This window comes from Protopterus annectens, chromosome 14.part0 (assembly GCF_019279795.1).
Source record: "Protopterus annectens isolate FY-2018-M chromosome 14.part0, PAN1.0, whole genome shotgun sequence".
Taxonomy (NCBI): Eukaryota; Metazoa; Chordata; order Ceratodontiformes; family Protopteridae; genus Protopterus; species Protopterus annectens.
The window spans coordinates 349,588,732-349,603,368 of NC_056748.1; the positions used below are offsets into that span (position 1 = coordinate 349,588,732).

A 14,637-nucleotide genomic window follows, 5' to 3' on the forward strand; every position below is an offset into this window, starting at 1 on the left:
GGAATCCTCACTGATTTCTAAAAATAAATATGGTTTGAATTAAACAGAAACAAATACATTTAATACTGGAGCATTCATAACATCTGAAGGGAAAAACCCTTTGTAAGCAAAAGTGTAAACCTGAAATTTTTAGAAAAAAAAAATGAAAAATACAGAAGTAACAGTTGCAAAGACCTCAGTAACGGGCACTCAACAACATGAAAAGAAAAAAAAAGAAAATTATATTTTCATGGTCTGGCTCTAAGGAAGGAATATGCCAGACAGATAAAAAAACAGAATATGCTCTGGGAAAGTCACTCTCAAAAAAAGCAAATGATGAGAGGGATTACATCATAAAAGGTTGAAAACCTCAAATGCAGAACACATGAGAGACAATGCACAAAACACTAAATGCAACCAAGAGTGAATCCATAAAAGACTGAATACTTGTTCTTGCACTGAAAAAAGCCCTACATCAGTAAACCCCATCTACAAAGACTGAAAAAAGTATTATCTGAATAGTGGTACTGCTAGGGAAAGGGTTTTTAGTAAAGTAAGTTGCACGGTTGGGGTAAAGGGCAGGAGTAGGTTTAGCATACATAATTAAGGCTGAGCAGAGGGACTTCATTCCCCTTTAGGTTTGTTTTAATATGAAGGTTAAGCATTTCTTTTCAACTGACTGTTTTGTAAAATTTGTACACCAATGATTTATAAAGACTTTTTTTGGTCCGAGTTACACCCTATCTTCAAATGATAATATCGATCTACTGCTTTTAGATGTTTTTGTGAAATTTTTAGGATAATACTCTTAAGTAATACTACTTTTACTTTGTTTTGCACTCTCCTATAGATTTTATGGAAAGTAGACAAGAGAATGTTAAATGTGCATGAATCACAGAGCATGTAAAACGTGTATTTTCTTTAACTTACAAAATTACAAAATATTTGTTTTCTAAGAAAACAGCATTATTTTGGTTGCTATTTCATAACAACACACCACTGATATGGTTTAGATGCATATGGAGCTTGTCAGCATGAAAAAAATGCTAAATCCACATCTTTGTGAAATGAACAAAAAAACTAGAGCACTCAAATAACTATTTAAGACTACTGATGGTAACCAGTAATAAAGGAAAATTTCTCTGAAGATAAAAGGTATTACAGCAAATTTCTCAGAATAATATATTATGACCTTCAGCTACGCAATACACTTAGCTGTTGGTTTCAGGTGTAAAGTCACATATACATTACCTTCCTGTAGTCTTGCTGTAACACATTTGACTGCACAAGACTATACTGGGGAGGGGATCATACTTCTTGTGACAACAAACTTCTGTACTTAGAAGAAATAAACAGAATCTTTACTTCTGATGCAATGACAACTTATTAAGTAAGTGTGTTAGGTTATTATTGTTTTTAAATGCCTTTACTAAATTACCACTTAAGACATAGGCAAACATGCTAAACAAAATATATTTTTTCCATTTACGTACATTATACATCAAATATCTTTTCTTTCTTTGTAATTATCATTCCAACATTAAATAAATTGCTAAATTCCTGCCTTTCCTTAAACTTCAATCCTCCTCGTGAACATTATTCTGCATGTATTGTTCCCACAATTTCCATTTATTTCTATGTAATTTGCACATTCTCTTTTCTAAAGATCCTCATTCCAGTTCTTTTTATAATGTTCAATACTTCAAATACAGTCGGTTTAGACTGACTTTTTTTTTTTGGCAGTCAATAGAAGTGAACTTAATAGGCCATGCTATATTTAGGCAATTCAGATCCTGTGTCCCAGTTTAAAAAAAAATATCACATCCTTAGTTCTCCTAATATTTCTGAGAACTCTTGTTGGGAATTTTTAAAAACTGGCAACTCATACTCCCAAAACATGTTCCCAGTTACCTCTCTCTTTTCCATCACTCTTCCAGAATTTGCTATCTACCCAAGGAAAATTTATTTGAAGTCTGCTTGGAGTACAAAATATTTATGCAGACACTTCCAAGCAAAGATCCTAAACCTTATGGACTTTGTTGCATACTTGAGAGTTACACATATGTCCTCCCATCATTCTCTTGTAAACTGATTTTCCAGTCCCTCTTTCCATACTTTTCTAACCTCATCTGATTGAATCTTATAGGTATCATGCAATATTTTATATGTCCTACTAGTTATATTTTTTTAACAGCAGCTTCTGTCCTAAATTCAATTAAAACCCCATTAGAGTAGGTCCTTCACTTAAGATTCCCCTAACCCTTTGTCTATACTCTGCTATAAAACCCTGGTAAGGAAAGCAGTCCCTAGCCTGCATTCCAAAGATCTTTTTGGCCTCATCCCACCCTATTGCCTTTCCCTTGCTCATTATTTGCCCTCAGTACCTAGGTTCCTTTGTCAGGTTTCTCCAGAGCTCTCCTGCCTATTTCCTGTACCTCTACTTGCAGTCATCATTATTGGAAAAATCTTGTGTTGCCTTAGTTCTTAGAATACTTTCTGCTCCTTTGTGAATATAATATTCTGTATGGTTGATATTATTCTCCTTAAAGATCGGCATCCAAAACTTCCACTCTATTTCTTACCCCCTCCCACTTCATTGTAACCCTTTTCCATTTTGAATTATAAGTTTCTGCTTATTTATATGAGCTATAACTGTGTAGGACTAAAACCTCCCTAAACTCATATAATTCTTAAACCATCTTGTTCTACTGAAAGATAAAATTATTATTGCCCTTAACTCTTGACCTCTTCCCCTCCCAGACAAAGTCCTTCAAATTTTTATTATTGTCCACAACTTCTCCTCTGGGTGACTTGTATATAAAATTAAAGGGACTAAACATTTTCATTGCCTCTATCTTACTATCCATATCCATAAACAAGAGCTTCCGGTTTCTCCATTTTGTAAAATCTTTTGTTTAGTCTCTCCCCAAACATATCCTTAGCTGCCATAGTAAGAGCCATTTTAATCCATACTACTAAATAATTCATCTTACAGTGTCCACATTTTGTGTGCAAGTATATAATTTACTCTTATAACCTTTGATTTATCATCAAAAATTTTATTTCCTGAAAAGAGGTGAAATGGCCTCAAAATATTCCATAACACCGGACTTTCAAGATGGCTGCACATTGAGTAACTGGTTAATTCTAGCTCTCAGGGCTTGAAAACAGAAACTTGGCACAGAAAGCCAGTGGACCTAGATTTCTGGGTAAATTTTAGTAACTGACTAGTAAGTGCACTGCCTGGAGCAAGGGAAAAAAATAGAGAGGATCTGAAAGAAAATCGGTTACAAAAGGCACTGAAAAAACACTGAATAGGAAAAGTACTGCGGTTGTTCAGCAAAAGGCAATGCAAGCTCCAGACATGACTTCCAGTAACCTAAAGGAAAGTATAAGGCAACTGCACACAGACCTGACTTAAATAAAAGAAACACTAGTGGAATACATCATCTAAAACAATAAAACATTGGAAAAAATGGAAGAAGTTTTAATCAGATATTCAGATGAGTTGATAAAATTGCAAAACTCAGAGGTCGAAATGAAGAAAAGGCTGGCTGAATACGAAACTGCACAAGAGTTGTCTCAAAAAATAATAGAATTAGAGGATGGAGCACATACCTGATATTTTCTGCTGCACTCAAGAAGCTGGAAGGAACAGACAATTTTTTGAAAGCACAAATAAGCAACTGGACTGGTATTCCACAATAAGAGTTATTAATTGAAAGGGTACATTGTGTGTATGCTCCAAACCTGGCTATGAGAAAACAGTCTAGACCTTTAATAGTAAAGATGCAATCATACCAAAAGAAGGAGTTGATTCTGGCAAAACTGTGGCAGAAGGACAAAATACTAAAAGTGGGAGACAGCAGAGTGTTTGTAGAATTAGACTACTCACTGTACACTAGGCAGAAGAGAAGGAAATGTATCCCATTATTCAGGGAATGTCAAGAAGCAGGTATGAGACAAACTGCGGAACCCAGCTATCTTTAAAATATTTTTCCATGGAGGAACAAAATTATTTTTGATGGAAGTAATACAAAAGTTTGTCCAACAAAAAGTGAGCTGTGAAACAGATGGAGACATTGCTTCTTGCTCTTCTGGTAATTAAGACCACAGAAACAGTGTCAGTAAAACCGTTTCCAGTGTTTCAATGGAAAATGCTTGAGAGAGTGAATAAAGCACACAAGCTGACTAGAAGAATCAAGAGTATGTTGGATGAAGCAGAGACAGGGTTTGGCAGAAGGAGATTAACAGGAATAGAAGAAAAAATGGAAATATTGGACTTTGTTAAACTTGTAGAGGACTCTAAATCATATGCCCTACTTCATGATATTAATGTTTGGAGAATAAAATCAGTAACTTGGAAATTGACAAATGGAGGATTACAAAGCAATAATTATATTTGTGAAACATGAGAGAACAAGAAAATCAAGAAATATTGGACTTTTTGGACTTTGTTAAATCTGTAGGGGACTCTAAAGCATATGCCCTACTTCGTGTCATTAATGTTCGGAAAAATACTCAGGAGTGGGGAAGAAGATGCAGAAAGTTAGTTGTAAGTAAAACAAATTACTATTTAAATAGTGCATGGTTTTCTTTGCATGATATATTTGTTTCTGTTATTTTTAAGTGTATTGGGGATACTAATATAAATAGGTACTCCTGTTTTTTTTCTTTTCTTTCTCTCTTCTTCTCGCCTTCTCCTTGTTCAGTTTTAAGAAATATAGACACTACATGGTAACAAAAAAAAAAAAGATCTGGTAAAAAGAGTTTGACAAAAGAAAAATTATTGAATTAGTGTGCTTTATTCTTGCATAGGGGAATGGGCAGCCACTGTGGTGCAGCGGTTAGTTTTGCTACCTTACAGCAAGTGGATCTCCGGTTTGATTATCGGCTGGGGTGCCTTCTGTGCGGAGTCTGCATGTCCTCTCTGCGGTTGCATGGGTTTCTCCCACATCCCATAGACATGCTGTAGGTGGATTGGATACTATAAATTGGCCCTATGAGTGTGTGTGTGCCTTCTGTGGAAGGTTGAGCGCTGGGCTGGGAACTCAACACTGTAAAACCTACTCAATAGTTCTATGGACCATTGTTCCACTGTGGTGACCCCTAACGAAGAAAAGATGAAAGAAGAAGAAGAATTCTTGCATACGGGAATGACTGGGTTAAGACCATTAGCTTAATCTAATAACATGTTTTAAGAGAAAGCAAGTACATGAAAAAAGAATAGAAAATGTTTTCTGAAAGCATTCAAGTGTTTTCCCAGCTGAAAGAGCTATAAAGATAAGACAAGACCAGACAGCACTTAACAGAATCACAGGCAATACCATGAGTCTTTACATGGATAAAGTACAGGTGTGTACCTACCATAAATGTAGATGTTCGAGTGTATTCACTGTTGCAGTCATTACACTTGGGTTATCCTGCTGGCAGACTACCCACAGTCGGCCTGAATTCCAAAGTCCTGGTCCGGCGTCGGTTGCTGTCGCCTCTTCCCTGACGTCAGTGCGCCAGGGGTATATAAGATGCAGCAGGCGCCATTTTCTTCAGTTTTTCTTGCCCCAGATGTCAGGTGCCCCCAAGAAGGTAGGCAATGCATATTGCTTATAAAAACATACAGTGAAATAAAAACAATACCTTCATCTACAAGCAAATACACCACATAGGTTGTATAGGATAGAGAAGTATAGATAAGTCCCAGCAAAGAAAGGGGAATGGAGGGTGGGTAACCTGGACTGCAACAGTGAATACTCTCGAACATCTACATTTATGGCAGGTACACAACTGTACTATGTTCATCGTGTTTCACTGTTGCAGTCATTACACTTGGGTTGAATCCCAAAGCTGAGGTAGTGCGGCTGGGTCTAAATAGGATTAGGAGTGGCTATGAGGCCCTGCAGAACTACAGTGTCAAAGTCTGCTCTGGATTTAGAATAAAGAGGTAAGTGATAATGCTTGGTAAAAGTGTGCACTGAACTCCAAGTTGCAGCCTCCAAGGTTTCCTTGGTTGGTACTCCTCTGAGAGAGGCTGCTGAATTGGCTCCTGCACTGGCAGAATGTGGGCTAATATTCTTAGGCACTGATTTGCCATGCTGTGCACAGCAGAAACGAATAAAGTGTCCTATCCATTTTGAAATAGTCTGCTTTGAGATTGCCTTTCCTTGTGATCTTGCAGCATATGCTACAAACAGTTGCTCAGTTCTTCTGAAAGCTTTTGTTTTGTCCAAGTAGAAGAGTAGCTGCCTGTGCATGTCCAGAGAGTGCAGAAGTCTCTCCCCTTTATTATGGGGATTTGGATAAAATGTTGGCAAATGAATGGTTTGGTTAAGAGCCACACTGGATACTACCTTTGGCATAAATGTTGGGTTTGTCCTTAGAGAAACCCTGTCCGGATGAAAAATAATAAAAGGTTCCACTGCCATTAATGCCTGTAACTCTGAGACTCTTCTTGCTGAAGTTATTGCTAGGAGCAGAGCAGTTTTCCATGATAAGAATTTTATATCAGCTGTATTGGCTGGCTCAAAAGGAGGCAGTGTGAGCTTTTCTAAGACAAAGTTGAGGTCCCAAGTAGGTATTGGTGCTCTCCTTGGGGGTCTTAGTTTTTTGCCCCTCTGAGGTACTGTCTTAGCAGTGGATGAGAGAAAATAGGAGGTTCCATATTGTAATGAGCTGAAATGGCAGAGGCATGGATCTTAATTGATGAGAAGGATAGGCCTTTGTCTAGCATCTCAGTTAGGTATTGTAAAATCTGAGGGATATTTGGAACAAGTGGTTCAAGTCCTTGTGCCTGGTTCCAAGCACAGAATCTCTTCCATTTTTCTGCATAAGACTTCCTGGTGCTGGGCCTCCTGGCTTCCAAAACGACATCCATAACAGCTTTAGAGAGAGGTGTGTTCTGAGTGGCTATATTATCTGCTATGCAGCCAGATTTAAGGTTCTGAGCTGGCTGTGTAGGATCCGATTGTTTTGCTGAGTCAGAAGATGAGGAATTTGAGGCACCGTCCAGGCTGGGCATTGAGACAAGCTTTTTAGGACTGGGTACCAGTGCTGGCGTGGCCAGTCTGGGGCAATCAGAATCATTTTTGGCTTCTCTTGTCTGACTTTTAGAAGTACCTTGGGAAGGAGAGGTAGTGGTGGAAAGGCATAAACTGTTAAGGTTTTCCAGATGAATGATAGAGCATCCACTTTCCATGCTTGTGAGTGATAAGTCCTTGTGCAGAATCTCTGTAGTTGGCAGTTGAGAGGGGAGGCAAAAAGATCTATGTCTGGGCATCCCCATTTCCTTGTTATCATGCTGAAGACCTGTGGATTTAGTTTCCGCTCGTGAGGGTCCATGAGGTTTCTGCTTAGTTCGTCTGCCAGAGTATCTTTCTTTCCTGGCAGGAATTGTGCCTGCAGATGTACTTGATATGTCAGTGCTGTGTTCCACAAAGTCATGGCTTGCCTGCAGAGGGGGTAGGAATGTGTGCCCCCTTGCTTGTTTATGTAACACATAACTGTAGTATTGTCTGTCTTTAGTAGTAGTTGTCCTGGAAGTAGTAGATCCTTGAAGGCTGTCAAGGCATTCTGTACAGCTAGCATCAATTTTTGATTGATGTGAAGATGCATTTGGTCCGCAGGCCACGTGCATTGAGTACATTTTCCTGCCATGTGTGTCCCCCATGCATAATCCGATGCATCTGTTGTTAGTGTCTGCCTGGCTGTGGGTAAAGTGAAAGGCTGTTCCTTGTTGTGGTGACAGGCCAGTGCCCACCATCGAAACTCCTGTTGCAGGCAGGGAATAAGGGTTATTATTGTTTCCAGGCTGTGGCAATGTTGAGTCCAAACACTTTTTAGATACCGTTGTAGCTTCCCTCATATGCAGTCTTGCATATGGAATTAGCAGGATGCAGGATGCCAAGAAGCCCAAAGCCTGCAGAATTTTTCTTGCAGGTAGCTGGGTCTTTGTTGCCATCATTTGAAAGTAATGAGTTAGTTGCCTTTGCTTATCTGGCATGAGATAAGCCATCTGGGCAGTTGTATTTAAGCTTGCACCCAGGAATATTATCTCTTGAGAGGGCAATAGTTTTGATTTATTTTCATTTACCGTGTACCCTAGGCAAATTAGTAATCTTTTTACAAACACCAGATGCTGTAGCAGAATGCACTTGCTCTCTGCTTGAATAAGGCAGTCGTCCAAGTAGGGATATATTTGAATTCCTTTTTGTCTGCAAAATGCAATTACTGGTGCCAGGCATTTTGTGAAGACCCTGGGCGCAGTAGATAAGCCAAAGGGCAGTGCAGAGAATTGGGAATGCATTGAGCCAGCTATGAATCTGAGGTAACTTCTGCAAGATTGTCTGATTGGGACATGCAAGTATGTCTCTTTGAGGTCCAAAGTAACTAGCCAAGCCTTCTTGCCCAGCATGGGTAGAAGTTGCTGCAGTGTCAACATTTTGAGTTTTGGAACATCCAGGAAAGTATTTAGAATTGACAGGTCCAGTACTGGTCTCCATGCTTTGTCCTTTCTGGGTACCAAGAAAAGTCTTGAGTAAAATCCTTGCCCCTGCTCTTGCTGTGGTACTTTTTGAATAGCTCTCATGTCCATGAGAGCAGACATTTGTTTTTGTAGCTCTGCCCACTGATTTTGTGGCAGGTCTGGCATACCTTTTGACCTTGGTAGGGTGTGAAAGTGGAACCTGTAACCCTTAGAAACAATATTCAGTACCCATTTGTCCTGGGTGATCATGTGCCAATTGTTTGAGAAAATTGCTAGTTTTCCCCCTAAGGGTGCTGCCAAAAGGTAAGTGCTTGGCATTTGCAGAGGGAAGTCATTGGGACTTTTCCTATAAGGTTGTGATTTGTCTTCTCCGCCTTTGGGGGCTGAAGCACCCCATTGTTTAGGTCTGTATGAGCCTTGGAGCTGAGATCTGACTCTTGGGCATCTGTATCTGCCTCTTTGTGGACTGTCTGACACTGGAAAGGACCAATTTTTTGAAGGCCAGTTCCTGCTAAATCTAGGTGGCTGAACCTGTAAAAAATCATTTACTGTCTGCACTGATTTTGCTTTATCCTCCATTTTCTTTAACACCTCTTCTGCCTTAACACCAAACAAAGTATCATGCTGTAATGGAGCATTCAATAATTTTGCTTTAACATGATCAGGTAAACTTTGTTCTTTTAACCAAGCATGCCTTTGAATGACAGAACCTCTAACTGCGGTTCTGCAACAAGCCTCTAAGGAATCAAAACCACACTGCAAAGTATGCTTTCCCACTTATTCAGCTGCATGCAATAAATCCTGCATTTCCTTATTGTCAGGACATTCTGAGCTTGTAAGCATTTTCTGTTTTAGCAAAGACATTAGGTATTGTTGATATTTAAGCATGTGAAACTGGCAGTTTAAAGCCCTTACAGCTAAAGTAGCAGAAGTGTAAACTTTTTTCCCTCATCTATCCAGTGCTCTACAATCCCTATCAGAGGGAACAGTTTTTTTTGCAGTGGAAGCCTTGACCCCTTTGGGACCCTGAGAAATTGTTTCTGGGTCAGCAGCAGGGTTTTTATAAAGAAATTTATGAGAGTCTGGGATCCTGTAGTACCTATCTGGCTTGACTGGTGCAGGGGGTAAAGAAACAGGAGAGAAACTGGATTCAGAAAAAACATAATCAACAATATCTAGTACAGGGGGGATAGCAAGGGGCCTGTGCTGAGGCAGTAAACAAAAGTCTCTGAGCCTTTTCTTGGATTCAGAATAATCCTGGCTCTCCCAATGGAAATGCTCCCTCATGGTGTGCAAGGTTTCCCCAAAAGAGTAATCCTCAGGGGGAGAGGCTGAAGGGATAGATTCTTCAGCGTCAGAGTCCTCATAGGGAGGAAGAGAATATCCCTGTTCTGAAGAGGAGTCAGAGGAAATAGAAACCTGGTCAGAGGAGTCATAGTCAGTGTCTTGCCTAGGCCTTTTATCAGGAGGGGGATGGGAACCCCTGATCAAAGTAATTAGGTCCTCGGCCATTTTAAGCATCTGTTTCTTTGGCATGGATGACTGCCCAGGAGAATGCTGTACTTGTTTCTTTGTCTTTATGTGTTTTAGACTTTGCCTTGGCTGCTGAAGTGGACTTGATAGTAAGCTGTATAGGTCTGAAAACACCCTCAGAAGCCGATGCCTGCTCAGCTGCTCCGGACCCATCTGAGGGAATAGTTTCCGTAGGCCCAATACCTTGAGTTTCCAGAGGCCTAGTTGTCTCCACGTGGGAGTCGGAGGTGGCCTGTGGCTCTGAGGTAGCGGGTGTCAGGGGCTGCGAAAGCGCCTCACTGAGAACCGGCGAACCGCTGACTGGCCTAGAAGAGGCTTCGTCATCAGTTTTGGACCTCGGATGCTTGTCCTTTACTTTGTCTTTGCGTTTTTTATGAATTCCGGTCGTCGGTTGCTCCAATGGCATTATGTAGTTAAACCTTCGGCCAAAGTAATGTAAAGCAAAATCAAACCGATGCTTAATAGTGCGTTGGTTGAATCTAGCACAAAACCGACAACTAACAATGTCGTGGTCAGGGCCTAGGCAAGGAATACAGTAAGAGTGAAAATCCTTACGAGGTATTTGCTTCCCACAAGAAATACAATTGTTAACTTTTACTGACATCGGTCTGGAGCAAGAAAAAGTTTCCCCAATGGGGTACTTAGCTTTATTGAAGACTTCGGTTCTGAATTTCAATTTCGAAAATCTCAGGAGTCGGCCGACTGGCACTTGCAAACTGCTTTTGCTTTGGGCACCTCGCGGCAAGAAAGACTGAAGAAAATGGCGTTGGCTGCATCTTATATACCCCTGGTGCACTGACGTCAGGGAAGAGGCGACAGCAACCGACGCCAGACCAGGACTTTGGAATTCAGGCCGACTGTGGGTAGCCTGTCAGCAGGATAACCCAAGTGTAATGACTGCAACAGTGAAACACGATGAACATCCTTCATTTTAGGTTAGTGCGTGTCTGTGTGTTGTGGCTGTCAGTTTGGAACATGTGTTCCTATTAGGAGGGTAAAACTTCAATATTTGAAGATGTGTATAGTTTTGTGTGTTACTACGTTTAATTTATTTTATTTATTTTACATTTATTTTACATTTGTTGACTGGGCTGGTCTAACTGGATTACAAATCCATTTTCAGTAGAGGCCCAGGGAGAAAAGCTCCAACGCAAACACAATATATACAGTAAAAGTTGTCACAATTCAGAGAAGTAATTAATAGACCTTAGGGGGTATTGGGTGTGTTTGTATTTCTGTTTTAGGTATTTCAGTAAAAAAAAAAAGTTCTGTAAGATATTACATGGGCGCAAATGGATTTGACAAGAAACAACTGTATAAAAAAGTAGCCTGCCAAATAGTACATGCATGTGACACAAAAGCTGAATCAAGACATTTAACAAAAAAGCTGTTATACATAAAAGGTGGGAATAATAATTCCTAAAGAACATTATGCTTTCTATGTCTTCAAATGTTAATGGTCTCACAGATGCATACAAAAAAAGAAAGAGTAGTGAACTATATTAAATAAATGTAGAGCGCAAATAGCGATGCTACAGGAGGCACACTTGGAAAGAACTGAACATGTGAATTTGATACAGAAAGGTTTTCAGGGTGGTTATTCAGTGGATTGTCTGGGGCAAAGGTCAAGAGAGGAGTACTTGCATTAAACTGCAAGAGGAGCTCCAATAGTAACAGATGAGGATATAAAAAGACAATAATGGTAGAAATGTAGTACAAAGGGGCTACCGGCAAGGGAACAAGATTACTCTGGCATGTATTTATATTCCACCGAAAACTGCTATAATGGAGCTTAAGAAAATTCCGGGAGAAATAATCAGCTTTCAGCAAGGAATATTACGTATACCTGGGAAGTGGAATTTGATTTGCAATACTGAAGATGTGCCTGGGGGGTCCCAGAATGGAAAATATAACAAAGATCGGTAGATGTTTAAAGAAATGTATGAAAATATTTGGCATGGAAGATGTGAACTCAGTACCTGGAATTTGGAGTGACATTATATATTATTCCTCAAAATACAAAAACTGGGCTAGGCTAGACACAATTTACATTTCGAAGGAACATGTGCACTTAATTGAAGGTCTTAATATGCATCAATTAACTATACATATCATGTGCCTATAGTAACTAAAATAAAAACACAGGGTAATTAAATAAAAATGAGACACTGGCACTTTCCCGCCTATCTACTGAAAAGAGAAGAATTTAAGGAATGGGTATTGGGAATTATTGAGGAGCTGTTACAGAAGACAGAATTTTTTTCTGAAAATATAGCTAACAAGTGGGATAAAATTAAAGAGCAGTTTAAAAATATGGCTCCACATTACTGAGTGCACTTATTAATTAGGTTAGTGCTGGCCCTGGAATGTATTTTTCCGCATGCCAGGTATAAATGGTACACAATACCAGAAACTGCAAATTAAAAACTGTGGTTTGCTTCTGGCATTTGTTTCTATTAAGTTAACTTCAGGCAAGTAGGTAGATAGATGTTTTCTTCCACAGGAATATAATGATGTCAATAAAACAAGTATGGAAGATAATGAAACAGCATCCTTTACACAGCAATGCTTATGAACTACTGAAAGGAGAAACAGATGCAGAAGGTATAATGTTTATACAAAACTTGGGAATTAGCAGCTGTTTGTTTAACTATGGTCTGTTGGACTAAAGAGAAGGGAAACTGATTTTTTTTTCTAAAATCTCTTTATTCAGTTTGTCAATAATACAAGTATTACAACAATCAAAGACATAACTCTACAATACATACAGAAGACATAAAACCTAAAGAAAAACTATATTCACTATATACAGTAAAAGTCACTACATCAGCAAACAAGAGAGAGAATACATCTTTAAATTAGTTGAAATAGGAGAGACAGTATAAGGGGGCATAGCTTATAAGGAGATAAAGGTAGAAATTTAAACACTTGCTATAAATAGATATATTTAGATGTAGAGACAAGGAAGGAGATGAGCTGCTTGTATTGCAAGATCTGCTTATGAAGGTCTGTCTTAACAGGTCAGTGTGGGATCCATCTTTAATTCTTGAGAATTACATCAAGTAAATATCCCAATATTTCTGATAGTAATGCTTTCGTTTTGTTGTTGTATAAACTAATTTATGAGATGAGATATATTTAATAGCTAGTTTACTAAAGTCTTCCCATGTGATTGGAGATGTGACAGTCCAATTTTTGTGATGTAAAATTTAATAAGGGCACACATTGTGATAAGGATATGTTTCAGAATTTTTGAAAGTTTATTTGTGTTAGTATGCAATATAGCCATTTTCCATGACAGGGTTGTTTTTTCATACCCCATCTTCTCTAATCTAGCTCTTAAAGAGCACCATAGGTTGTGTACCTTACTACAGTCCCACATAACATGGAGAATGTCGGCTGTTTGGTTTGGGCAGTGTAGGCATATAAGTGAAAATTTGGGATTAAACTTATTTAGCTTTGATGGGGTATAGTAGACATTGCAATTAATCATAATTTGAGTATATAACAGCCACTTAAAGGGAAAAAAACGTGATCGTATTTTGAATGGCCACTCTTTTGCTTTCTTTAGTAAGTAACTGGCTTTTCCCTTGCCAATAGGTTGAGAATAATATAGAATTCTGGTATTTTATGTTCATTACAAGTTTATATGTCCTAGAAATTGTTTTCCCTTTATTCTCTAGATTTTTAAGTATTAGTTTAACTAAGTTAATGTCATGAAGATTGACATTAGGTTGTGGAAATTTAGTATTTATAAGGTAATGGATTAGGCTAAGAGTGGTAGCATATTTCTTAGGAAGATTGAGTTTCAATCTTAGTTGCAATATATTAGATGAAGGGAAACAATTTTGCCTTAAGGTGAAAAGAGATTTTTAGAAAAGAGAATACTTAAGTGTTACGTAAATATCTGGCTACCATTCAGCCATAAACACAGGTATATGCACCTCTGGACTTTAAATGTTTGTGCTGTTAGGTATATTTAAAATGTGCTTGTTAGGTGAGGTGTTCAGAAGCTTAGCACCAATACTGCATGGCTTTAACCTTTACCTATTTTGTTTTCATAATGTAGGTGCACTGTAGGCACATCTGATGATTTCTTAAAATAAACTTTTGTTTGTATCCAATGCATTATAAGGAGTATTTTCTCACCTATGACTGCTTGTCTGTAAGCATCCCTGAAGCGATTCAAGTAGTACCTATTAGCCGAGTTGACACCATCTTTCATTAAACCAGCCAGTTTTCTTTCACCTGTTCTTGTAAAGTCTCCCTACAAGAGAAAAGAATACAGTCATATTAAACATGAGAAGAAAAAATACAGCTTTCAGTTCAAATCTGAAAGAAAAAAATAGTGGCTTCTCAGTTCGTAAACTGGGTACGGAATGAATTATTTACACTGCAACACTACAAAAATTTATTGAGAGGTTATGTACACAACACATCTCTGAAACATCAATAATTCATTATGAAGGAATGAATTAAAACAATCCTCAAAACAGTGTAAGAAACTTCTCTGTGTGGAAGATATTCATTCCATATATTTCTAGTTAATCACTGTATATTAATCAGATCAGACAATGGTAGTAGAAGTAGCGAACTTAAACTTGTCAAGTCAAAAAGTAATAGAAAATATATAATTCTACAGCATT

General features: G+C 38.5%; 1 protein-coding gene across 1 annotated transcript in view; it reads right to left on the minus strand.

Annotated features, from left to right (window-relative positions):
- The window catches only part of INPP5F (inositol polyphosphate-5-phosphatase F), a 1,563,976-nt gene that overhangs the window by 339,611 nt on the left and 1,209,728 nt on the right, over positions 1-14,637 (minus strand). Inside the window, exon 12 of the mRNA XM_044056075.1 lies at positions 14,141-14,258. Within this exon, the coding sequence (XP_043912010.1) occupies positions 14,141-14,258 (118 nt within the window). The remainder of the gene's footprint in view (positions 1-14,140; positions 14,259-14,637) is intronic.